The 26,847-nt window shown below is 33.6% G+C and overlaps 1 protein-coding gene and 1 pseudogene across 5 annotated transcripts in view; one reads left to right on the top strand and one right to left on the bottom strand.

The window, feature by feature from the left end:
* The window catches only part of LOC105853976, a 71,714-nt pseudogene extending 67,580 nt beyond the window's left edge, over positions 1-4,134 (bottom strand).
* Positions 1-26,847, top strand: part of TCF12 (transcription factor 12) — a 315,088-nt gene that overhangs the window by 86,302 nt on the left and 201,939 nt on the right. For 4 of the 5 annotated variants that reach the window (XM_004687757.1, XM_004687755.1, XM_012728668.1 and 1 more), the window contains exon 4: positions 10,306-10,379. In XM_004687757.1, coding sequence (XP_004687814.1) covers positions 10,306-10,379 — 74 coding nt within the window. Of the gene's footprint in view, positions 1-10,305; positions 10,380-17,008; positions 17,065-26,847 lie in introns of those variants that run through there. The other variant, XM_012728670.1, reaches the window with a different exon arrangement.

Here is a 26,847-nt window from a genome sequence, read left to right as displayed (position 1 = left end):
TTTCTTTCTCTTTCTGGCTTATCTCACTAAGCATGATCTTTTCCAGCTCCATCCAAGTTGCTGCAAAAGACATGTGTTTCTCTTTTTTGGTTGCCCACATCCTTATTTTTATGGAGCTTTCAATCACAGTAAATATTTTCTCTCTTAAGATGATATTTCAACAGATACCTGAGGAAAGTGAGGGGAAGACGAGTCATATGTCTGGGGGAAGCGTTTTATGAAGAGGAAGGAGCAATTGAAAATCCTTTAGGAAGGAGCATGCATGTTTATTTCAGGAAAAGCAGGAGGCCATGCTGAAACAGTATGATCTAAGAGAAAGAATAGTAAGTAGTAGGAGGTATAGTGAAAGGTGAAAAGTAGAACCTATAAAACATTGTACGCTGTTGGATTTAATTATGATGAAGATGAGACACCTTATGTAGATTTTGAGCATAGCAGTGACATGTCACTGCTTTGATAGTTTTTAAAAAAGTCATTCTAGTTCCTGTTTAGAGTCTACAGATTATAGGAAGGGCAAGAAGAAGAGAGATCTTTTAGGAGGCTATTGTAAAAGTACAGGTCAGAGATGATGGTGGCTTGGATTAAAATGAACATGTTAAAAAATAGTCATAGCCAAATTTTGGAAATGTCAGTAAGATAGATGTAGTGGGATTACACTACACTGAGAGAGAGAGAGTAGTGAAATGAGTCTGGAGACTGAGCCAGAGCTGGAGAACAGCATCACGTGTTTTTAAAAAAAGAGTTGGGGGCCTTCCCTGGTGACACAGTGGGTTTAATAAAGAATTAAGAAGCTAAAGCCACTTCAGCATGAGTTCAATCCCCTGGAGGTGACCCAAATGGTGTGACAGACCTTTCCTGACTTGCCCGCTGCTCCCCTCAGTAGTGTACTTCCTCAGTTGGCTTAGTCTGCCTGTTCTGCTCCCCACTCTGTCTCTGGTGAATTCTCTCACCACCCTAGCTAGCACCGCTGGCCTGTACCCTAGTTCTGTATGCATAAAAAAATACATCTTAAAAAAAAAAAAAAGAGTCGAATGTCTTTAATGCCTCTGTGGAAGAAAACAGCTAGTAATGTTGTTGAGGCTTGGATATTTGAATTGGAGAGGAGTGGTACAGTTACTTCTCTAAATGTAGTGGGAGGGTCTTATTTCCTTGTTTCCAGAAACCTGACAGCTAGTTTAAGGGCTCTTTGGACATAGCTTAAGAGTTTTGTTAGAGTTGGAATGTTAGAGAAATCTGCAGGTTACTAAACAGTTCCTAAGGTGGAATAGAATAATACCTGCTTACCCTATAAGGAATTTACTTTCAGTCCTTTGCAATCAGGCAGTTTCTTTCTTAAAGAGATAGATAGACTAGACATTTCCACTTGGCTTTCTATTTCTTGTTCAATTAAATAACAAGAATGTCCTTTTAAATTGTATTTTCATGGTGCAATTATAGAGTGATATATTTTAAAAAATACAGCAAATCACTGAAAGTTATTTTCAAGTTTTGTCAGTTTGAAAAATTAACCAAGTATCTGGTATACTTTGGCACCAGAAATCTTTTTTTTAAAAAAAATACCAAAGAGTAACTTTCACTGAATTTAAAAGATTTACCTGCAAAAGTGATTTTTACACCTTTTTTTACTGATCTTACTTTTTGCATACTTAAAAAATGCTTTATTTATACTTATGTGAGTTACTCCTCTTAACTTCACTTACAATTTTAATATTTCTATAGCTTTTAAATTAAATGTGTAGCATTCTATAGCTTTTTTTTAAAATGTGTAAATGTGTACCAACAAAGGATTTGTCACTATATTCTAATTGATCCTGTTTTACAGTGACTTTCTAGAAAAAAATGGGTAGATTTGTTTTATGAAAAATGAAGAATATAACACAGCTGTCCAGTCAGATTTCTTTCATCAAATTATTTATTGAATCATCCTCTAGCAGTTGGCATCCTTCAAAGTATATTCTCTTTCATTTATTTATAATGGTGCTGATATTGATATTTTGGAGTACATTTTACTCCAAAAGAAATCTTGGAGAGAGGGAGAGAATCTCCTTCATTTTTCCTACCAACCCTTTGTATCTTTTTTCCATGTGGTAAAAACTTTCTACTAATTCGAGTGTCTTTATTGACTTTTTTTCTTTTCACAAGCTTTCCTATCCTACCTTTCTCCCCATCCTTTCATCCCCCATCTTCCTTTCTCAATTCACTGTGTTCCCATTACCAGCTGAATTATTTTCATACCTCTTACCTCCAAGCAGATCTTGTCTGAGCCTCACCAAACCTTGAATGGTAATTTATGTATACAAACTGTACTATTAATAATCTTTGTTTATAGAGTATATTGGAGGGGCGGAGGACAGAAAAGTCACCTCCAAGTCTGATTCCAGTGTTTGCTATTGGTTAAAGACATTAGAGGTCCATAGGACAGTGTATTTGCATACTAGGAATGAAGGTGTAGGATTAAGAACTGTGAGTTAACTTTATGTCAGTTTCAAGAAAGGATATTTTCGTTAAGGATGGAATGGCAGTGGAGCAGAAGCAAGTAGCAATATCTGAGTTCTTTTTAGAAAAGAGAGTAATGTGAGATGTTAGTTGATGAGAATATTATTTGCTTTTCTAAGTTCTTGTTCCCTGACCCTTCAAAATCTTGTCTTCTACTTTTTAGTCTTTCTCAGGGTTCCAATCTCTTATAAACTCTACTTATAGTAGTTTATAATTCACTTTTATTTATTTTCCTGTTAAGTATTTTATAAAACAAGCACAAAGCTTTTATTGAATTCACAAACCATTGTTTTAGCTATAAAGTCGAATATTTGTTCTTTAGTGAAAAATAGTATGCAAAAATAATATGATTTTCAAAATTGGGGACATGAGGGCAAAATAAAAGTTGAATTTTGTTTAACTCTTTCCATTCAGAAATGTTGGTATTTTCTGTGTAAAAGAAATTCAGTATATAATAGATTAACAAAAAAGGGAATAATTAAAATGTATACAATTAAATTATTGATTAACCCCTTTAATCTTGCTAAATAGAAATAGAGATATTTATTAGAAAGTTAAGTGATTCAGTGTTCTGCTATTTAATTATTATTAAACTTTATGTCTGCCCTCCCTGGTGGCACAGTGGGTCAAAGCACTGCACTAAGAAGCTTAAGCCACTTCCGCATGAGTTTGATCTCTGCCTGCCCCAGAGGAGATCCAAATGGTAGACCTCTCCTGACCCGCCCGCTGCTCCCCTCAGCAGTGTACTTCATCGATCTGCCTGTTCTGCTCCCCACTCTGTCCCTGGTGAATCCTCTCACCCTCCACATCTCTGGCCTGTGCCCCAGTTCTGTATGAATAAATAAATAAATGTTTAAAAAAATTATTAAAAAAAACTTTATGACTATCATTCTAATCTGTCAGTTGGGGGGACTAGCTTCATGGACTATTGAGATCACATATATACATGAGGGAAGGAAAGATAATTGGAAATTATGTTTCAGACCTGTCTCTTTGAATCTTTTTTTTTTTAAGATTTATTTATGCATTCAGAACTGGGGTACAGGCCACAGGTGCAGGGGCTGTGAGAGGATTCACCAGAGTCAGAGCAGAAAACAGAACAGGCAGATCGGGGATATACACTGCTGAGGGGAGCAGTGTGAGACAGGAGAGGTCTGCTGTGCCTGTTTTGGACATATCTTAGTAGAAAATATTAAGTATTGAAATGATGGTATATTTTCTGGTTGATAAATTACTTCTTAGAGATTTATTTCAGATCATATAATTAATGTATTAAGCCTATTTTCTAATTATAATTTCTCTTTCCTACATACCTTGGTCTTATGGCTGAAGCTTTGGAAGGTTTATTATTCCTGTGGTGTTTCTATGTTTGTGCAGCCATTGTCCTTAGCAGAAAGCAGTTATTGATACTAAAAGATGACTCTTGCCTTTGTCAGTGCCAGCCACGACCTTCTACTAAGAGTCTGGATATGTTAACAATGAAACTATAGAGCTCTGAGTTTAAAACCTGACCAGATCCTTGTTATTTATTCTTTGGTATCCTTTGAGTTCTCGGCCATGTCTAGTATCTTTGGTATGCAGTACTTTTTACTTGGGTGGCTTAGTTACCTTAATTACCACTTCTTTATCTTCCTTCATGCTGTGGAAGTGATTAGCAGTACTTGATGAAAATTGAGTGTGTGTTTTCAAAGAATTTCATGTATGCCTTTTAAAATTATGTCTGAAATGTTTCCTATACCATGCAGCTATCTTTTCTATTTCTCTTTTACAAATGTATGTGAAATAATACATAGGCCTTATATTAATTGCTTGCTGTAAGAAAATTCAATCATAACCTAAATATGTTAGCTTTATTATTATAGAATCAACAAAATAAGTTTACATTGTATATTTAGAGAGTTCAGTGAAACTGATTTTTATTGCCTCCTCCCAGGCTCACCATTCTGTTCTGAATTTAATTACTCTAGGAGTCAAATACATACAAATATTTTCCTCAGGTTTATCCATGCTGTAGCATATGTCAGAATGTCTTTTTTTTTTTTAATACTGAATAATACTCCATTGTATGTGTGCATACGGTCACATTGCTAAATGTTTCAATTAATTACAGATCACATATACAACACTAGCCCCAGTAGAATGTACATTTATCCAGGTACATGCAGTAACTAATTTGTGTAATTACATTCAATGACCTTCATGCAAAATGAACTTGCCTAATGACACATTTCTTAGAATTTATCACCCTCAAATCTCCTGTGACTGCACCACATTTTATTTTTCCATATATCCATCCATGTATGCATTGCTTTCACCTTTTGGCTATTGTAAATAAAGCTGATCTGAACATCGTTGTACAAATATTTGAGACCCTGTTTTTGTTGTAATTTACTTTGGCTGCATGTTATAAAATGTCATAATACAGATAGAGAAGTGGTTCTAAATGGAAAGTATGCCATTTGAAAGTAGTTTTGTATTAGTGAATTGTGTAGGTAAATAAATAGCTGTTGTCTTGGATTAGGTCTCAGGAATCCTATCTGCTGTAGTGCAGTGCTCTTTGCAAAGAAAATAGCCCACAGGTAACTGGTGATACTAGAGAGATGGTAACAAAGTATGTATTTACATGGTACTTCCCAAATTTAAAGAATCTGTTCAAAATTAGTAATTTTAATAAGAATTCTCTGAGAATGAACAAACACTCCATTTCTATATTCAATCTTATCTTTTCAAAAGCTTTGGTTCACTTGAAATTGTGTTTGGAGTATTGTCTATAGATTAGGCACTTAATCTTCTCTCTATATATGTTTTTTAAAGACAAAAATATACTTAAAAATTCATTAGGGTCAGATTGTTGAAAGGAATAACTGAAATATCAACCAGTATAGTCTACTTGAAAACCCTTTTCACAGGTGGTTTTTATCTTCCCTTTCAATTGGCAATTCTGTGTTTACAAAAGAACCTTGGGACTCATGGAGAGTTTATGCCATTTAATTTACTACAGATCACATTCTCATCTCAGAGAACTTCAAGGAATGTTTCTGGAGAGAAGCTGAGGCACTAAACACTAAACTGAGCAGAATGTTGTCTTTATCACCTAGAGTTTGTGCAAGCAAAAATGAAACAAAATGGTCAACTATTTGTATTTCCTCATAGAAATAAGCTCAGAAAGAGTCGGAAAAAAGAGTACCCTATTAGATAAAAAAGACCGGTTCTCAAAATAAAAAGGGAAAATGGCTGAATTAAAAGCTCTCCAATTCTTTCCACTTTTTCTGGGGACTGATTGAAAGGTGCAAATAATGGAGTCAGAATGTCAAAAGATACATTAAGACACACAATAAATTGTTTTGTCCTTAGTGATCGCTGACCCCTTCTTGCTTTGTTTCTCCTTTGCAGTTTGCATAAGAGTGGATTCACAGATTTTGGTCAGTTTGTGTGTAATTTTAGACGAGATTTTACCAGGATGAGTTTTCATGTCATTTTGATATAACTAATTTTGTTTTGTTAAGGTTTCCTATAGATTGATGTACTTTAATGTCTTCAGTTAAAATGTGTCATTACTGTCTTGATAGAAACCAGTTATATTAAATTGAATTGATGTTTTAGTTGTATTATCATTATTTTTTAAATAAGTGAATGCTCCATTGAGTGATATTTTATTCCTAAACATCTTTTTTTTTAAACTTTTTAAAAAAGATTTATTTATTCATACAGAATTGGGGTACAGGTCAGAGTTGCAGGGGCGGTGAGAGGATTTACCTGAGACAGAGCGGGGAGCAGAACAGGGCGATCAACGAAGTACACTGCTGAGGGGAGCAGCGGGCGGGTCAGGAGAGGTCTGCCGCGCAATATGGTCACCTCCAGGGCAGGCGGAATCGAACTCATGCGGAAGTGGCTTTAGCTTCTCAGTGCTGTGCTTCAACCCGCTGCGCCACCAGGGAGGGCCTAGTTGTATTATTTTTTAACTTGTGTAGTGCTTTATTTGCACGGTTCTGATTTTGTATGTATTCAAAAAGACAAAAGAGCTAATGGAGCTGGAAAAGTTTAGTCCTACCGAAGCATTAAAAACAAAAAGCTAAAACTTACCAGATAATGATACTAGTTCTGAAATGAATATGTTCAAGTTTTTTAAATTGAAGTAGTATTGTGTTACAGATTTTTGCAAATTTCGGGTAACAGTGTCATTAACATTCAGTATGAATATACTCCATTGGGTTCACTACTCAAAATACAGTTCTATCCTTCACCATATCATTCCCCCTTTTATTGCTGCTTATCTACTCCTTTACCTTTATACCCTTTTGGTATCCTCTAATTGGTCTTAAAGTCCAAAAGTTATTTCACTCTTTTTAGTTCATCTGTCTGTTTTCTCTAGCTAAATACATGAATGGAATCTTACGATGTTTGTCTCTCTCCATCTGGTCTGTTTCACTTAGCGTGATTTTCTCTAGTTCTATCCGTGATTTTGCAAATGACAGGATTTCTTCTCTCTCTCTTTTTAAAATAGCTGAATAGTATTCAGTGGTGCATATATACCACATCTTTATTCATTTATGTGTTGATGAGCACTTAGGTTGTTTCCAGTTCTTGGCTATTGTAAATAATGCTGCAGTAACATCAGGGTGCATGTATCTCTTTAAATTAGTGCTTTTGTATGTATGGGTGTGTGTTGTGTTTGCTAAATAGCCAGAAATAGAGTAACTGTATCATACAGATTTTCTATTTTTAATTTTTTGAAGCATTTCCATACCACTTGTTATAATGGCTATATCAACGCATATTTCCACTGGTAGTGTGTAAACTTTCCTTCTCTTTATCCTTTGTAATGATTGTTTCTTATCTTTTGGATAATAGCATTCTCATAGGTGTGAAGTGACATCTCCCCATTTTGATGTACATGTGTCTAGTAATAAGAGATGAACATCTTTTCATATGCCTGTTGGACAAGTTTCCTTTGGAAAAGTGTTTTCAGATTTTCTGCCCAATTTTAAATCAGGTTGTATATTTTTTTGTTGTTGAGCTTTGAGTTCTTAGTATATTTTAGATATTAACTCCTTGTCAGAGGTATGATTGCAGATATTTTCACCCGATAGTAGGACGTGTTTTCATTTTGAGTTGTTTTCTTTCATTGTGTGAAAAGCTTTTTAGTTTGATGTAGTAGTTCCATTTGTTTACTTTTACATTGGTTTTCCTTGCTGCTGGTGTCGAATTACCAAACAGTGCTGAGTCTGTCAAGGAATATATCACCTTTTTTTTTTTTTTGCTATATAGTTTCAGATTTACATCTAAATCTTTAATACATGTTGAGTTATTTTTGTGTATGGTGTTAGTGATCTAACTTCATTCTTTTACATGTGCCTATCCAGTTTACCCAGTAGTATTTGTTGAATAATCTTTTCCTGCTCCATTTGTTCTCTTAAGTTATCCATATATGTAAGGTTTTATTATGGGCCCGCAATGCTGTTCTGTTGATTTTTATACCAAACTTGTAATTACTATTGATTGGTAGTAGAGTTGTGGCACTTCATTTTTGTTCTTTTTTTCTCAGGAGTGTTTTTGCTATTTGATGTCTTTTTTTTTTTTTAAGATTTATTTATTTATTCATATAGAACTGAGGTACATGCCAGAGGCTCCAGGGGGTGGTGAGAGGCTTCATCAGTGACAGTTTGGGGAGCAGAACAGGCAGATGGATGAAGTACACTGCTGAGGGGAGCAGCGAGTGATCCAGGAGGGGTCTGCCACTCCATGTGTATCTCCGGGCCTGGGGATCAAACTCACACTGAAGAGGATGCTGCCAGCCTGCAGTGCTGTGTCCTAACCCACTGCGCCACCAGGGAGCGCCCTGCTATTTGATGTGTTTTTTGCTCCAAATAATTTTTAATTTTTGTTTCTGTGATGAATGCCATTGAGATTTTAATAGGGATTGCATTTAATTTATATATTGCTTTAGATAATTTAACCATTTTAACTATGTTAATCCTTCCAATCCATGAACATAGAATACCTTTCCTCCTCTTTGTATCTTTTGCTTCTTTCACCTATGTTTCACAGTTTTTGATGTACAGCTCTTTCACATCTTTATCTAAACTTTATTCTAAGGCATGCAATTTTTTTGGATGAGGTTGTAACTGGGATTTTCTCAATTTACTTTCTGTCAATTCTTTATTTGCCTATAGTGAATGTATAGATATGAAATATATTCTTGTATATTAATTTTGTAACCTGGCACTTTATTGTATTCATTTATTCTAAAAGCTTTTCTCTGGAGCTTGGAATTTTCTACCTATGTTATGTCATCTGCAGATAGTTATAGTTTTATTTTTTCTTTCCTACTTGGATACCTTTTGTATTGTTCTCTCTAGGACTTCCAAAACTATATTGAGTAGTAGTAAGAAGAGTATGTTCATCCTTGACTTTTTCCTTATCTTAGAAAAGAAACTTACAGTTTTGTTCTATTGAATAGGATGCTAACTATGGGTTTGCCACATAAGGTATTTATTATGCTGAGGTATATTCCTCCTATACCTTTGTTGAGTTTTTTTTTATAGATAAAAAAGTGTGTTTATGTCAAGATGCTTTCCTGCATCTATTGAGGAGATTGTAAGTTTTTTGTTTTTTTGTTGATGTGTATTATTGAGATCTGTACTTTGAGGCATTCATTTTTCACTGGAATAAACCCCACTTGACCACAGTGTATGATTTTTTAAAAAAATGTATTATTGAATTCAGATTGCTAGTATTTTGTTGAGACTTTTTGCATCTATGTTCATGAGCAGTAAGTGCTTTGTAGTTATCTTTCGTTGTGTGACATCCTTGCCTGTTTTTGAAATATGGGTAATGTTGACTTCATAGAGTAAGTGTGGAAGCTTTCCCTTCTTTTTGACCTTAAAGAGTTTAAGAAGGATAGGTATTTTCTTATTTTCAAAATTTGGTAGAATTTACTAATGAAGCTATCTGGTAGTGGCCTTTTGCTTTTTGATTATTGTCTTAATTTTTTTACATGTGATGATTCAGATTTTTCTACTTCCTCCAGATTCACTCTTAGAATATGTGTTTATAAGAACTTGTCCATTTCCTATTCGAAATTTGCCCAACTTGTTTTCATGTAATTGTTCAATAATATTTTTATGATGTTTGTTTCTTTCAATGATATTTTTCATTTTCTGTTTTAATTTGTCTTTTGTTTTTGATTTTATTGTTGTTTCTCTTTGTGAGCCCAAAGGTAGGTTTGTTTAATTAATGTTTTTCAGACAACCAGCTCTTATTTCATTGTTCTTTTAGATTATCTTTCTGATCTTTAGTTCATTGATATATGCCCTAGTTTTTATTATTCCCTTCAATTCAATGACTTTGGGTTTTTCCCTTTCCCCCTTTTTCTAGTTTCTTGGTATTATTTTTAAAATTTGTGATTCTTATTTCCTAATAGAGCCTATATTGATTTGCTTTAATTTCTAAGGTTTATTTTAAGGACTGAATTCTTCATATTTTCACATTGTCAGTACCAAGCTATAGAAAGTTCTGAGGCACTCATAGGGCCAGAGATTGAAAAAAGTTAGATCATATATTAGTCTAATTTTACCACAGATGTATTTTTGTTCTGAAATTCTATAGTTTATGTATGGCTTCTGTGTGGAGCAGTGTAGTTAACACTCATGCTTCGTATTTTTTATAGGTTTCTGATCATGGATGTATGTATAGCCAGTTCCATGCCAAAGAATATGTTGCTTTGTGGGTTTTACTGTTGCGTATATTAAAAAAAATCCTTCAGAGTATCCTTTTGGATTTAGAGCCTTTGCTTTCTTTTCTCCTTAGGTATTGATGAACGAGGAGGTACAACATCTTGGGGAACAAGTGGTCAACCAAGCCCATCTTATGACTCATCTCGTGTAAGTTTCTCATCTATCCTTATTAAAAATATAGTTTGGCAGAACAAGTAAGTTTTTTTTCATATATGAACTCATTTCTTAAGAATACAAAGATTAACATATGCTTCATAATATACTTCACTTTCCCCTCAACTGCCATACTTTGGAAGTTTATTCTCTACAATAAAGAAAATATTCCTGGTGTTTTGTATACCTGGATAATCTGAATTCTCCTTTACCAAAATTAGAAGAGCTTGGGATTCCTCACCCAGTGTGCTTCACTCCTCTGTAATCATTTTTATTAGTATATCGTTTATTTTCTTTGAGAGCTGCATTCATAGAACCAGCTTTCACTCTTCCTGCCTCAGTCATCCAGCATTTTTATCAGGGAATCTGCATTACTGTCTTTAGAAACATGCCAAAACATCCATGACAGATGCTATTTCCTGGTTGGCAGTTAGGAGAAAATAGGACCAAACTAATTTTCTACATACAGAAATGTCAAAATGTTAGGAGTCTTTTTGAGAAATAAACAAATGAAAACCAAAACTTCAAAAATGAGTCTGAAAATTGAATCAAAGAATTTGCAATAAGATTAAAGGCCGTGTTCCCAGATTACTTAGTAAATTGGTATATGGTTAAGAGATACCATTTCCAAAAGGCCATACTTTAAATTAATAATGAACTATTTATTTCTCACAGACTTAACCAAAAGAAGATAAGCTGGTCTAAAATGTATAGGTCTTTAACACTGGAAGTAAATTGTCTTATGTGGGAAGAAAACTGAATATATGACTTTGGGTTATCCTTTTGCACATTGAAAAAAATACTAAATTAAATTTACTAAAGTATGTGATTTTGCTACTAGACTTGATTGTGGCCTATGTTTAATTTATTTTAAACACTTTGGGAAGAAGTGGACAGTCACCTGAAATTCAAAAATATTTCAATAGAGGCATGGGTTTCAATGTTTCTTTTTGGGGATAAGTGCTGAGAGAGCTGTATTATAGTGTAAGTGGCACTATCTTGGGTATCACATGGACTTACCATCTTGGGACTTACCATGCACTCTGTTATGAATTTTCTATTTAAACTTGAATATTTTTTTTCCCTTGGATATAGTTAAAGTGATTGATGTCCAACTTTCCTTCCAACTTTAAAAGTGTTGGATTGTTTAATAATACTGTGAATAGGAAAGATTTCCTTTTTAGATTTTGGAGACTGAAATTCTACATAGTAGAAAACAAAATACTACTTATTAATACTGGGCTATTTTCTTTTAGAAACTTGAATTAAATAGTAATTGTATTTTATATTTACTACCCTTTCAAGCTCCCCATTTTTTTTCTACTTGAGTATTAAATAGGATTTTAGGCAAAAAGAGCATAATAATGTATGCAAGCATTTACATATTTCATGGCCCTGACATTAAGTTTACCTCCAAAATAATGGGCTTCCAGCCCCCTTTTTTTTTTTTTGATCTATCGATCAAGTGTAAAATGGTAGTTTTTGCTCTTTATTTTTTTAGTGTATGTTGTGTGCAGTAAGAAGTTAAATTGTTTATGTGGTAAAATACTTTTCTGTTTAAAAAGCCCAGATTAATCTCTAGTTATTCTCTTTAGAAGTGCATACAGGTACATACAGACATTTAGACTCCTGCCTGCCTACTGAGAGATCAGATAGATCGTGATTAATGCTATACTTCTTTATTTTTGTTTCCATTTAATTTACTGTTCTACTAACTTTCCTTCTTCTGTTATGGTTATGATGCTGAACGCTAGTCAGCTAATTTTTTATACCTTATAATGTCAACCATTTCTTCCTGAACTCTTCTCATCAAGAAAAGACATTTCTGGTCATTTGAAGCTGCTCTCAGTACAGGAAGATAATCAGATTTTTGGCTTTTATCATTAAACAACATAGATCATCTTAACTGTCTTTCTCACACTCATACATATATATAAGTAGATATAATTTTGTTTATGAGCATCTTAGTTGACCTAAGTACTCCATTCTCCTACTTTAGTATAGTGTTTTATAAATTCAGAAATGAATATTGATGTTGGATAAAAATCAGTTTTGATATACTGTTAGTAAAATTAACAAGTCAGTTTAAACTTTAATAAAATCATAAATATTCTTTTTTTTTTTTTTAAGCTGGTTCTTTATTTTTTTTTTACTTATTCATACAGAACTGGGGTACAGGCCAGAGATGCGGAGGGTGAAAGGATTCACCAGAGACAGAGTGGGGTGCAGAACAGGCCGATCGACTAAGTACACTGCTGAGGGGAGCAGAGGGTGGGTCAGGAGAGGTCTGCCTCGCCATATGGATTTCCTCCAGGGCAGGCCTGGATCGAACTCATGCGGAAGTAGCTTAAGCCTCTTTGTGCTGTGCTTTAACCCACTGCGCCACCAGGGAGGGCCCAAAATCATAAATATTCTTATAGCATTTATAGGAATGAAATTTGTTTAGATATCATAGTTAATACATGATATTCAGTACATTTAAAAAATTAAATCAGCTAAAAAATAACTTGACTTTACATCACTGACAAAAATATTTTCATTTTGTATTTGGTAAAGTTTGTAAATGGTATTGCTACAATAAATTTATTTTAAAAACTGCAAAGTTAGTTTGGTAGAGTTATAAAACATGTATTTTTAATTTACATAAATTCAAGTGAGTTGTTCTCATTTTTCCTCATTACCTCATAAAATACTATGATAAAAATTTCTGTAATACTATAACACTACATTTGGCTCTTGAATAATATGAGTGCTCTTTTTTACTGTACATTTTACTGTATAAAGTTAACTACACAAAATACTGTAGCTTGAACTTAATATCTATTAAGCTTTTGAAGAGTTTTTGCTAGGTACACTGTTTACCTACTAGGTCTTGACTTGAAGTCTAGTTGTAACAATTCTGCTCTAAAAAGGGAAGGGAAACAGGATACTGTGATGTGAATAGTACTTATATTTTCAAAAATAATGTGACAGTGATGGTCAAGGTTAAAGCACTAGAGACTAAAAAGAGTGGTTAAAATCTATTTTAGACTTAGTTAAGAGGTGTGAGTTTGCCCCCTTTTCCGCTTATTTTAAATTCTTTAAATATTTTCTGCATTTGATACCATACGTGGCATAATGGTGAAAAATAGTTTTTCTTATTTATTACATTATTAGTGACTTATTAGCGTTACAAATTTTTTATTTCTTTTAAGGGCAGTGGTTATGAGCATAAAATACAGAGTTAGACTGGGAATGAATCCTATCTCTGCTACTTACTACCATTATGATTTTGGACAAGTTTCTTAAATTCAGTGTTTACTCATCTATGAGATGGTCACAAAAGTAGTATTTCAGGATTTATTGTGAGGAGTAAATGAGGTCATATGTATGAAGTGCTCACATCAGTGTCTGGCATGTAGTGTATACTATGTAAGTATTGACTTTAACTGCATGTATGTCAGAATTCATCAAGTAGTTTTATATGTAACAGTGAACAAATGGAAATGAATGAATATTTTGCAAATGTGCTGCATTTTAAATGTTATGAGTAAGAATTATTTACTAGTTCAGTCATGGGTAGTATGCTTTTATTTCTTAAAGGTTTGTGAAGGACATGAGTAAAATTGATTTCCTTTCCTCTTCAATTGTCTGTTACTTTTTGAGAAAGCAGACGTCTTCATCTGACAAATCAATATAAAGTTTTAGTCTGTGCAGTACAGTGCTTTATGCATAATGGATGCTGTTTATATGTTTGCTGATTATAATCAAATCAAATCTCTTTAGACTTGCTGGATTAATTGAGTTTGGATATTGAGGGAAGAAAGTAAGTTCACTTAAGATGGCAAAATTTGAAGCAGATAGTAATGATATTTATGGTAGTAGGCCTTCCTGTCTTCTATGCTGACAAATTATTTATTGTCCTGATTGATGGCACTGTTTAGCAAAGTATTTTTTTACTTATGATCATATTTTTTGAGAGTTGTACTCTTTGACCTTAGACAATTAACCCATTTGTGTTTGAGATTTTTCATCTCTAGAATTATGATCTTATCTATGATTGTAGGACTTTGGTAATGATAAAATGTAATAATAGGCATGAAGTACTTAATTCATTAATTGGTAAATAATCATTGTTACTATTATTACCACTATTATTATTTCCCCCCAGATATCTAGTAATACACTGTGCATTTTCATGGTTGTATATCCTGATGTATAAATTCTCTTTTTCTTTTTTTCTGAAATGTTCCCTGATTGTTTTAGTTTGTGGAACTTTCAAGGGAAAATGTCATCTTGGTTTTCCTTTCCAGACCAAACTAAAAAATGCTTAACTACCAGTATAGTTTGCACCTGGGCTCAGGGTCATGGTGGGGCTCATGGTGGGTTTCATTCCTTCATTTAAACGTAAATGACTTCATTAGTAGATAACAACTAAGAGGTGTTATATTTGTAGGTAGCAACAGTGACTAGGAGTTGGCTTTGTTTTTAAAGATTTATTCATTCATTCATTCATGCACACATGCACGCATGGACGCATACAGAACTGGGGTACAGGCCAGAGGTGCAGGGGCAGTGAGAGGATCACCAGAGACAGAGTGGGAGCAGAACAGGCCGACTGATGAAGTGTACACTCCTGAGGGGAGCAGCAGGCCGGTCAGTAGAAGTCTGCCACCCCATGTGGGTCACCTTCAAGGTGGGGATCAAACTCATGCTCAAGTGGCGTTAACATCTTAGTGCTGTGCTTTAACCTGATGTGCCACCAGGGAGGGCCCAGGAGTTGACATTTTAATCATAAGCATTTGTGTTCATTATTTTTAGAAAAGCAGCAATATTGAGTAGAGTTTGAGTGGTTAATTTTTCTAATTGCTAAATTTCCTACCATGATTTTTCCTTCTTGTTATAATATGGTTTGCACAGTGAAACAATCATGTCTGTGTTGCTCTTTCATTTCTCATATTTTTGAAGTATCATATATTTTTGATATGAGAGAGTATAATTATTCATGTTTAGTCCTTTTATTTCATAGAGCAGAAAATAGAATTAAAGGAATTTGAGATTTGGTAGAATGGAGATACCTGTTATTGGTTTAGTGCTTGTATCTGACTCAGCATAAAATAATGTTAAGTAACTTTATTAAAAGTTAAATGGTAGGTACGTTTTGGAGATCTTTTGTAGTAATACATACTGTGACTTCTACCTGTCTCAATGAAGGGATGTGAAAGTTCAGTTTATTTTAAAATCCTTAAGCAGTAGCATTTTTTTAAACTAGTGTTTAGAAATACGGATATCAGTATGGTCTGTTAACATCTTGATAGACCAGGATAAATAAAAAATGAAAATATGAAGTTATAAGAATTCAGGACTTGATCTAATCTGAGAATCATTAAAAAAAATCCATAGAGTGGGTACTTGGGATAAGAGAAACAAAAATAAAAAATTCAGTTAGAGTAAGCAGAGCACGGTAGCAAGAGCTACCCTTGTAAATAAAGATAGCATTACCTGCTTGCTTTCAAGGGACATGTTCTTGCTATGTTTATATAGCATTAATATGCTGAGAATTGTAAATTCTCTGTTTCTGAAATATCAATAATAAATGACTGTTTACTTTCTTTTTTGTTGTTTTTTAATATTTACTTTCAAGTTCAGGAAATATGGTTAGAAATATAAGTTATTTACCAAGAGTTAAAAAAAACTCTATAACTCTTTTAAGTTAGTAAAAGTGAAGGTAAATTAGGCAAGAAGTAATTAACATGTTGATCTCCTTGGATACCTTAAGATTCCAGGAGAGGGAGCAGTTTCTTTAGATGGTTACCAAAGAATTAAGAGAAAGTATATGAACAGAATATTGTAAGTTGACAGTATTTCTCTGAATAAAGTTAAAAAGAACACAATTTTCTGGATGTGCTGAATGATGGGATAGCAAGTATGGGGGCTCCCAACCCAAAATTCAGCAAATGGTAAATCAGCTTTGTTGACAAATAGTGTGATTGGGCAGGTAACCTTTGGAGAGTGGAGATTTTTAGGTAGGGGATGATACAATTTTATAAGAATTACTCTATTGTGATTTGAAGGATGGATTCAAAATAAATGTCTAGAAATAAGATGATATGATAGTACTACATAGACCCTCTTGTAATGAACTAAGACATGAATTATGAAGGTAGGGTCAAAGTTGCAAAATAATGGAAGGGGGAGAAATTTCACACACACACACAAACTGGTACAGTTTGGTGATTGATTTATAAAACCATACAGATTGACTCCCCTCCTCCCACAGAATAATGACTCAATCAAATTCCATGTTTTATTTCAGTTTTGACAAGTTAGCTGTGATTGTGTTATATACAACTACCAGATTGTTTGACTTTGATAGATTCCCTGATAAATGGGAACATCTAGTGTGTGAATAAAAAAAAGATTTTACTTATTGTCCCCCTGTTTGTCAGTATTGATGATTTATTTTCAGTTTAGTGTTAGTTTATCTTTAGAATTGATACTGTCTCTAGATTATTCGCTACTGGTTTTATTTTTGAAGGGGGAAACCATGTAGGTTTCATAGCTACTAGGAGTTCAAATGCAATAATTAGCAAGGACACACAAATTTTGAAATAGTATTTTATGCCTCTTGATCTCAGGTACAAAACAGGAGATGAAGCAGTTAAATAGCAAAGCAAGACAGGAGGGACAGAGAATTAAAGTAAGTGTTTTCTATATATTGCATCTATGTTCCCATTAATCTCTGTTTTGTTATGTAACTGCTCCTTCTGAATGTTTTGAATGTGAAGAAATCTATGGGTGAGAAAAGGGTGCATTTTGAAGTTAGGTTTAAATGAAGCCATGAGAGAGAATGTCTGTTACTCTTGGTTGCAATCAAAAGATCACCTACTTATAATTGTAATCTTAAAATTTTTGGATAAGAAAAAAATGTTTATGACAATACTGCTTTTTAAAAAATCTTTTCCAGCAGATACTTAAAATGAAAGAAATTACATAGTTCTATGATTGTCTGTTTTTCTATCTATTCAAACCTTCTGGTTTTTTTGTTTGTTTGTTTTTCAGTCTGGCTATTTTTACTGTAACAAAGCCTGTTGAGATGCTCTATGGTTGGAGCTTCATTATGTCAGGTTCTTGCCTCACAGAATTTCACTTAACTTTGTATGTCCATGAAATAGCATCTTTATCAGGATTGGTTTTTACAATTCTCTCCTTAAAAATCTTATTGTCCAGTCTTGAAAGTTAACCAGCAGAAGTCAAAACATATTAATCGTTGAGTTTTATGTCCCTTTTTATACTTACTGAGGTCTTCCTTTCTGACAGCTTATTTATTATCTTCTGTAACTGCTTATTTCTTATTCATGAGAATGAAATGGAGGGTAGATTTTGATGGAATACATTTTTAGGCCCACAGCCTGTTTTTATTAATAATAATCTCAAACAGTTTGCAAACCTGCTTACATGTGTATCCTGTTTGAACTGTCAAATCTGCTCATGAAAAAGATCATTAAACAAAAATAATGTCCATTTTAGATGTGAGAAAATTGAGTTTCAGAGAAGGTAGATAATTTACCACATTATATCCAAGATTAATAACTAGGCAGTATAATTCAAAATTATTGTCCTTTTCTTTCTTATCACACTTGCCAAATACATTTTAAAAACTTCAAAACAGTTGTTCAACCTACTTGTCTAGGACTTATTCAGGACAAATACTCTGGAATTTGCAATATGATGGTATTATCATTCTTATAAAAGTTCTATTTATGTTTTATGCATGAAATAATATAGTATGATGAAGAGGGTAAGTTTGCTTCCTGGTTCATTGTTATATTTGATCTTGGAAAAGGTAAGATACTTCGTTGATGAGCCTCAGGTTTATCATTTGTAAAGAGACTTACCTCATAAGAAGTGTGTGAGAATTAGAAAAAGTTTTATAAAATATTTAACAGAATAACTGCAATTTTAAAAGTAATCTCTAAGCATTTCATCTTTTTATATTCAGTCTCATGAAAACGTATAGATCTAGATATAGATTTACAGGTTCTGGATCCTCTGTATATAGGCAGATGTCCTGAACAAGATGAGGAACCTGTTATAATTTGTTTTTTTGACTGTAGGTGATTTTGTTTCATTTTCTTTCTATTTTCTTCTATCATTGTTCTCCTTACAGATTTAGTCTCTGTAGTTCTCCTATCACTGTAGCACCTAAGAATCATCACCATAGTTCTGTGTGCTATTCCCTGCCTTCTTTTGACCCTTTCCCCCTTTTTCTTGCTGTTTGCCTCAAATGTGTGGTCAGCCTGCAGGCTATTAGTCTTTTTTTCTGACCCTTTGTTTGCTTTTCCTGTGTTCCCACCTATAAATGAAAGAATCTGTATTTTTCTTTTTCCTTGTGACTTGTTTCACTTAGCATAATCCCTTCCATCTTGCTACTACAAGTGGCATTGAGTTCATCTTTTTTGATTACTCAGTGGTATTCTTTTGTGTATATATACGCACAACACCTTGATCCCTTCATCTTTTTTGAGGCATTTAGGGTATTTCTTAAACTTAGCTACTGTAAATAGTGTTCCAGTAAACATAGGTATGTAGGTTTTCTTTCATGTTAGTGTTTTTTGTGTATCTTTTGGGTAGGTTTCTAGTTGTGGGCTCACAGTTACATGGTAGATACATTTTTAGAGCTTTAAGGGTTCTCTGCACAACTTTCCATAGTGGCCAGATCAGTTTGCATCCCCCTGACCCCCAGCAGTGTAAGAGGGCTTCTTTTTTCACACATCCTCACCAGCATGTATTTCCAGTTTTTATAATATGAGCTGTTCTCATTTATGTGAGGTGGAGTCTCATTATGGTTTTGATTTGCATTTCCTTGATAATAAGTGATGCTGAACATTTTTTCTTATGCCTGTTGGTTATTTGCATTTCTTTTTTGGAGGAGTGTCTTTTTAGCTCTTCTCATGGATCAGTTTTTCAGTGTGTTGTTTGCTTTGTTTTTTGTTGAGTTGTGTAATTTCTTTGTAGATCTTTGATTTCAGTTCCGTATCATTTATATGATATGCACATAATTTTTCCATTGCCTAGGAAGTTTCTTTGTTTTGGTTACTTTCTTTTTTACTGTGCAGAAACTTTTTAGTTTAATGTAGTCCCAGCTTGTTTATCTTCTCCTTTGTTTTCCTTGCTTCTGGAGCTGAATGCTCAAAGTTGTTTCTGAGGTATATGTGAGGGAATGTTTTCCTGTGCTTTCTTATACTTATTTTATGGTTTCTACCTTACATTCATATCTTTTATCCATTTTGAGTTGCTGTTGTGTATGGTATGAGATAGTAGTCTAGAGTCATTATTTTACATGTAGCAGTCCAGTCTTATTGAAGATACTTTCCTTGTTCTAGTGTATATTCTTGCACCTTTGTCATAAATTTGTTAATCATATATGTGTGATTTTATTTCTTTCAAGTCAGTTCCATCAGTCTGTTTATTTTTGTTCCAGTGCTATGCTGTTTATATTATTATGGCCTTGTAGTATAGTTTAAAGCCTGGAGGTGTGACGTGTCCATTTTTCACCTTTTAGTCAGGAGAGTTTTGTATATTAGAGTTTTTTCGTTATTCCACATGAATTTCCATAGTATTTATTCCACTTTTCTGAAGAATGCCATTGACATTTTTATTGGAATTGCATTGACTCGGTAAATTGCTTTTAGTAGGATGGTTATTTTGATAATGTTAATTCTTCTGCTCCATGAGCAGGACCTGTTAGTGTTTGATGCTCAGCAAGAGGTTCTGTAAGTCACGAAAAGTAAATTATGTAAATAAAATTAAAACTAAGAAATGTTTATTACACTAGAGTTTTTTTGAATTTGAAGATTACTGGGGATAAAATGGGTAACATCCTAGCTTCTTAAAAACATGCAAATTCTTGTTCATCTACAGTCTTCATACAGAATGTAGATTCTAAGAGACAAAACTGCTTAATCATATACATTGTTGTAAACCATTGTATGTCAATTAAAAAAAAAAAGCAAGCTTCAGTTCCTTAGATCTATTTGAAAGGATGTCTATCTTAGAATGTAGTTATAAGACACAAATAAGTTTATGAATACCAAAAACTTAGCATGATTAATTTGCCATTTCCACTTATGATACATTATTGTCACATATTCTAACATTTTAATCTGAGAACAACGAACTTTGTATGTTTTCTTCAACATACTTAATTGATGAGCAAACCTTTATGCTAGCAAATGAATGGTTTAATTTTTGCATGAAACAAGCCATAAATTCGAATTTAGTATAGGGCATTTTTTTAGTGCCCTATTTTTTTTAGATTAAGAAATAAAATATCAGCTGTTTTCAACCTGATATTTTCTCTACATCAGTGATACCACTTTGTTTATACTTTTCTGAGTTTTCACTCTATAAATACTATTTTTAATTTCCTTCCAAACTTACTTAGTCTCCTATATCAGTTTTCTTCAGTATCTTCCTTTTCATCTTAAGAGTCTTACTCTGATGCAATTTCTGTACTAGTGTTTGTGAACTGTTCTCGTAGAAATCCCACTTCCCCCCTTTTCTTGTACTTCTTTAATTCATAAAGAATTAATATTTTACTGTTTTCTAGTTATTGAAATTATTGCAGAAAACCAAAAATGATCAAACATGATCTGTTTGTTAAATGATCTTTTTCATGGCATAAAAATTCATTATACTATAGAACGATCAATTATGATAATAACCCAGGAAAGTAGAAGCACAGAAGTAGAGACAGTACTTTTTTTGAAAACTATAGGGTATACCAGTGAAAGTGATAATCTCTTTTGTAACACAAATTACAAAGGACTTAATTCTTTGCCTTTCGTGAGACTCATGAACTTGGTGAAATGAGTTCGGATATCCTGAGCATTAATTCTAACATGTAAAACAAAAAGGCTGAATAAGATCATAGCTTCTCAAACTGTGCTTGATAGGATATTAATTATCAATGTACAGATATGTGAATCCCTGTACAACTTATTTATTTATCAATAGACTTCCTAGTTTATGTTAAATTTCTTAGGTTTTAATAGGTTCTTATAAATTATATATCTTTAGGGAGAGAACATACCCCCCCCATTCTTTCTTTTCTGTTACTTAGTACTTATATTTGTTAGTAACATTAACTTAATTTAGGCCTACAGTACATTCTAAGTTATTTCTTAAAGTGTGAAGTGTTGATTTTTTTTTTTTTGCAAAAGGCTATCCAGATTTTTTTTAAATACATTTTTTCCATTGAACTTCATTGAAAATCACTATGTATGTATGTCACTATTCTGTTCCATTTTTAAATTTTATCTTTATATCAGTACCATGCCATCTTTTTTTTTAATTTATTTATTTGTGCATACAGAACTGGGGTACAGGCCAGAGGCTCAGGGGTGGTGAGAGGCTTCACCAGAGTTAGAGTGGGGAGCAGAACAGGCAGATCGACGAAGTACACCGCTGAGGGGAGCAGCGGGCAGGTCAGGAGAGGTCTGCCATGCCATGTCATCTCCAGGGCAGGCGGGAATCGAACTCATGCTGAAGTGGCTTTAGCTTCTTAGTGCTGTGCTTTAACCCGCTGCGCCACCAGGGAGAACCACCATGCCATCTTTTAAAAATTTTTTTAAAAATACATTCATTACATCATCCTTCATTTTTGTATAATACATGATTTCCCATTGAAAGTGTCACCACCAACTCACCCACGCATCATCACCATAGTCACTTGTGCTCTTACCACTTCTGTCTTGGTTCTTCTCCGTTTTAATTAGTGTCCTTTAATGTAATATTGATAAAAGGTAGTGTAAGTTTTCTAGTTATTCTGTCTCAAAGTTAATTTTTGCTTTACTAAATACTGTATATATAAATTAAAAATGAAAAGTAGCTTAATCAGTTTTTACAAAGTTTTCTGTAATTTTGGCTTATGTTGTGTTAACTAATGTTTTGAGGACTTGACGTTTGAAGTATGAATGCAGTATATATCCTTATTTAATCTTTAACTTCTCAGTAATTTTTACTGTTTTCAGTGAACAGATTTTATGTCTGTTTATTACTTATATGCTTCATACTTTTACAAATGTGTTTTTAATTTAAATTTCTGATTGTTTATATCTAATATAGGTCTATAGATTTTTATCTATTGGCCCTAAATCCTGCTCATTGCTAAATTTACTAGTGCATTAGCCTTTTTTAGTACTTGCTGGAGGATTTTCTATTTAGGCAGTGTGTCACTATAAACAATCACTTTTTTTAACTTCTTCTTTTCCAATCTAGATTTTTTCCTTATTCCTTATTGAAACAATTATAGTTTCTTGTACATTGTTGAATAGAAGTGGTAGGAATGGGTATTTTTGTCTTGTTTTTGATATTAGGAAGACAATAAGTTACCATTAAGCATGTTGTTATCTGTAGATTTCATTGATGTGAATAGGTTGAGCAAGTTCCCTTTTATTCCTGTTTTGTTAAGAGTATCTTGCTATGGATATTGGATTTCATTAACTGTCTCCTGCCGACTTTGAGATGGTTATATAGTTATTTTTATAGTATGCAACTGTGGAATTTTATTGACTGATGTTTTTAAAATATTAAACCAGCCTATACTTATGGGATAAATAACTCAGGGTTATTATATATTGCTGTTTTAGTTGTTGTTGTATATATCATTACATTCTATTTGCTAAAATATTAAGAATTTTTATATTTGAGTAATATTCTGGCATTATTAATTTTCCTTTATACTGTCTTTGTCAGAATTTGTTATCATGGTAATGCTGACCTAAGAGAATGAATTGAGAAGTATTATACCTTTTATTTAAAAAGAAGTATTATTTGGGGGCATATATATTTTTTCTTCCTCAGAAGTTTGGCTGAATTTTCCAGTGAGGCTATGTGAACCTGTAGTTTTTTTCTGGAAATGATTTTTAGTGACAGTTTCAATTTTATTAATAAATGACTTAACAGTATTCTTGAATGAGCTTTTTTAGTTTGTATATTTTGAGAAATGTCTGTTTTTCCACTTCATCTGATTTCAGTTTGTTGGCATAATGCTCTTAATATTGGTTTTAGATACTTGTATATTTATCTCTGGCAACATAACAAATAACACAAACTTAATGATTTTAAATATAACATATTTTTCTCTCAGTTTCTGCTTAGCTTTGTCCTTTGCTTTCAGATTTCTGTATGCAAAATTATGGCCCGAACTGGGGTGTTTTCTGAAAGACTGGGGAAGGGTCTACCTCCAAACTCATGTGCTTTTTGTTAGGAATCCAATTCCTTTTTGGTTGTTGAGCTGAGAGCTCATGTTTACTATTGACTTTTGTCCAGAAGCTGCCCTCATTAGCTTGCCAGCTGGGCCTTTTCAGTTGCGGCAGCTTACTTCATTAATGTCAGCAATGAGGGAATGGGTAGCAGTATAGAAAACAATTAGTAAGGAGCCTAATCATGGAGATGACATCCTGTTATTTCTACCATAGTCTATTGGTTAGAACAAGTCACATGTAATTTTCCTCACTGAAATCAACTCACTCTCAAGAGAGAGTGAATTGTATAGTCGTATAAATACTAGAATGTAGATTGTTGAAGTCCATCTTAAAATGTACTTAATACAGTATATATAGTCTGTAGTTACAGTCCCTTCTCTGATTCAATGTATTGTTTTTGTCTTATTCCTGATCAGGTTAGCTAGAGGTTTATCTATTTTAATGGCATTCTCAAAAAAGTAATGTTTCCAATATATTTGATTTCTACTCTTTGAGTTTAATTTTTTCTTCCTTTCTGATTTCTGATCATGGAAGTTGAGATAATTGATAAAGCTTAATCCTTTTCTCACAGGCATGCAATTTTTTTCTATGATCATGGTATTACCTGCATCCCGTGATTTTTGCTGTGTTGTACTTTATTTCATTCAGTTCAAAATACTTTTATTCCTGTTGCTTTCTTCCTTGCGTCACAGGTTTTTAGAAGTATATGGTTTGATTCTGAAATATTTGAGGGCTCTCTGGGAATATTTTTAGTACTGATATTTAATTCCATTTTGATCAAAGGGCATGCTTTGTATAGATCATATTTCTGAAGGGTTATAACATTTCTTATCATATAGGTCTAGTGCAGTTGAACTTTTTCACCTGCATGTGTCTGAAATAATCTTTATTTAGAATATAAAATTTTTGTAATAAATAAAATGGCTTTCACTCTGCACAGTGAAAGAAACTGTCGCTAAAACAAAAACATAACCCGCTGAATAGAAAATTTGCACATCATACCTCTCACACAGAACTGATAATCAAAGACCCTCAAATAATTTGTACAGCTCTGCAGAAAGAAAATAACCCAGTCAATAAATAGACAGGAGAGCCAACTAGGCATTTCTCTAAAGAAGATATACCGGCGGCCACAAACACATGAAAAAATACTCATCGTTATTTATTAGGAAATGCAAACCAAAATCACAATGAGATACCACCATCTCACACCTCTGAGAATGACCCATATCAAAAAGACCGGAGATAGCATGTGCTGGTGAGAGTGTAGAGAAAAAGCAACCCTGTTTACACTGTGTTCATGGAAATGTAAATTGATTTAGCCCCTGTGGAAGACAGTATAGATGTTTCTCAAAAGATTAAGCATGAATCTTCCAAATGACCTATCAGTTCTGTTCCTAGAATACCAAAACAGTAATTCAAAGGGAAAACTGTACTTATTCAGCACAGCACTATTTATAATACCTTAGCAATAGATATAATCTAAATGCACAACAATGATGATTGGATCAAGAAGATATGGTATATGTAGTGGAATACTACTCAGCAAAACTCAGTCATTTGCAACATGGATGGCACTAGAAGAGGCTGTTATGCTAAGTGAAAAAAGTCAGAGGAGAGATAAGCACCAGGTGGTACTTATATGAAGAATATAGAGAAACCTGAGAGTCCGATAAAGTCAGACTTAAAAAACCAAGTCTTGGGGCTCTCCCTGGTGGCACAGCAGGTGAAAGCACAGCACTAAGAAGCTAAAGCCACTTACGCATAAGTTTGATCCCCACCCGCCCCAGAGGTGATCCACATGACGCAGCCATTGCTCCCCTCAGCAGTGTTTGTCAGTCAGCCTGTTCTGCTCCCCACTCTGTCCCTGGTGAATCCTTTCACTGCCCCTGTACCTCTGGCCTATACTCCAGTTCTGTATGCATAAATAAATAAATCTAAAAAAAAAAAAAGTCTTGAAAACTGACTGTAAAACTGAGACAGCCAGACTGGGAGGGAACACAGTGGACTATGGTAGTGGACCATGGATGCTTTGGTGATAGGTACACTGTGATAACAGCACCTGAAAGGTGTGTGTAGGGGAGGAAAACCTACATTTCTAAAGTGTAAACAGCAATGTAAACCAATATATTTCAGTAATAAATATATAAAATTATTTTTTTTCCCCCACCACATATAGGTCTGTCTCTTTCCCGCCCTTTCTCCCTATTCCCATCATAGGATTTACTTTAAAAGTTTCCCTTCTCTCAGGGATCATTGTCCTACATTTACCATGTTCATTGTCTCAAATCTATTGTTTAATATGTTATGTTTAACAGTTTGTGCTTCAAGTGTGACAGTTAATGTAATCTCTCTTATTCCATCTTAATTCATCCAGTGGAAATATAGGTTTTACCTAGACCAATCTGATAAGGACAGTGGTTTGCATCATTGAAAATCCTCAGAACTGCATATGATGAGTAACAGGAGAAATGAGTCTGCATTGTGAACATATCTTGCATAAAACTGAAAGTACTGGTTTATTAAAAAGATTCTCAGAATTTTTATCTTTTTGCTATTATGCAGTTACTTTCCTTATTACCAAATGTCCTCAGATATTTGACTATAGATATTTTATAAATAAAACCCAAAAATCTTTTCTTTCATATATTAAGATTGGAAACTTGTCATTAAATAAATGATCTTAGTTATGTCTCTTGAATTCCCTGAAGTTTTCCCCTTTCATCTCTGTCTCAAATTGTTCTCAAGTAGGGTTGTAAAGAAGCTTCTTGCTTTGCAAAAGGAGAAGGTTGGTGAAGAGACACACCTGCAAAGGCACAGGTCGGCCGAAGCGCTGCTGCCACTATGGTAGTTTTAATATATGTATATTGTGAAGTGATAGTCAGAGCTCTTTCCATGCCTAATGTAGCCATCGCTTGTGGTCCCAAGGAGCATCTGAAGTCACTTGCAGCTCCAAAAGCGTTCAATGTTAGATAACTGACCAAAATGTTTGCTCTTCATCCATTCCCCAAGCCTACAAGTAAAGAGATTTCTCCCTCTAATCATTTTCTTAAGGAACAGACTTAAGGATGTGACCAAAATTTATAAAATAATAAGATCATTATGAACATATTTATATGAGGGCTATATTGAAAATTAAAGTTATTTTGCCATTTTTACTGCATTACAACCAAGTCATTCATTTAGATGCCCTCTTTATTGCAATAAGAGTT

This window comes from Condylura cristata, unplaced genomic scaffold, assembly GCF_000260355.1.
Source record: "Condylura cristata isolate star-nosed mole 26May11 unplaced genomic scaffold, ConCri1.0 scaffold00023, whole genome shotgun sequence".
NCBI classification, from domain to species: Eukaryota; Metazoa; Chordata; class Mammalia; order Eulipotyphla; family Talpidae; genus Condylura; species Condylura cristata.
This window is presented reverse-complemented; position numbering and strand designations above follow the sequence as displayed.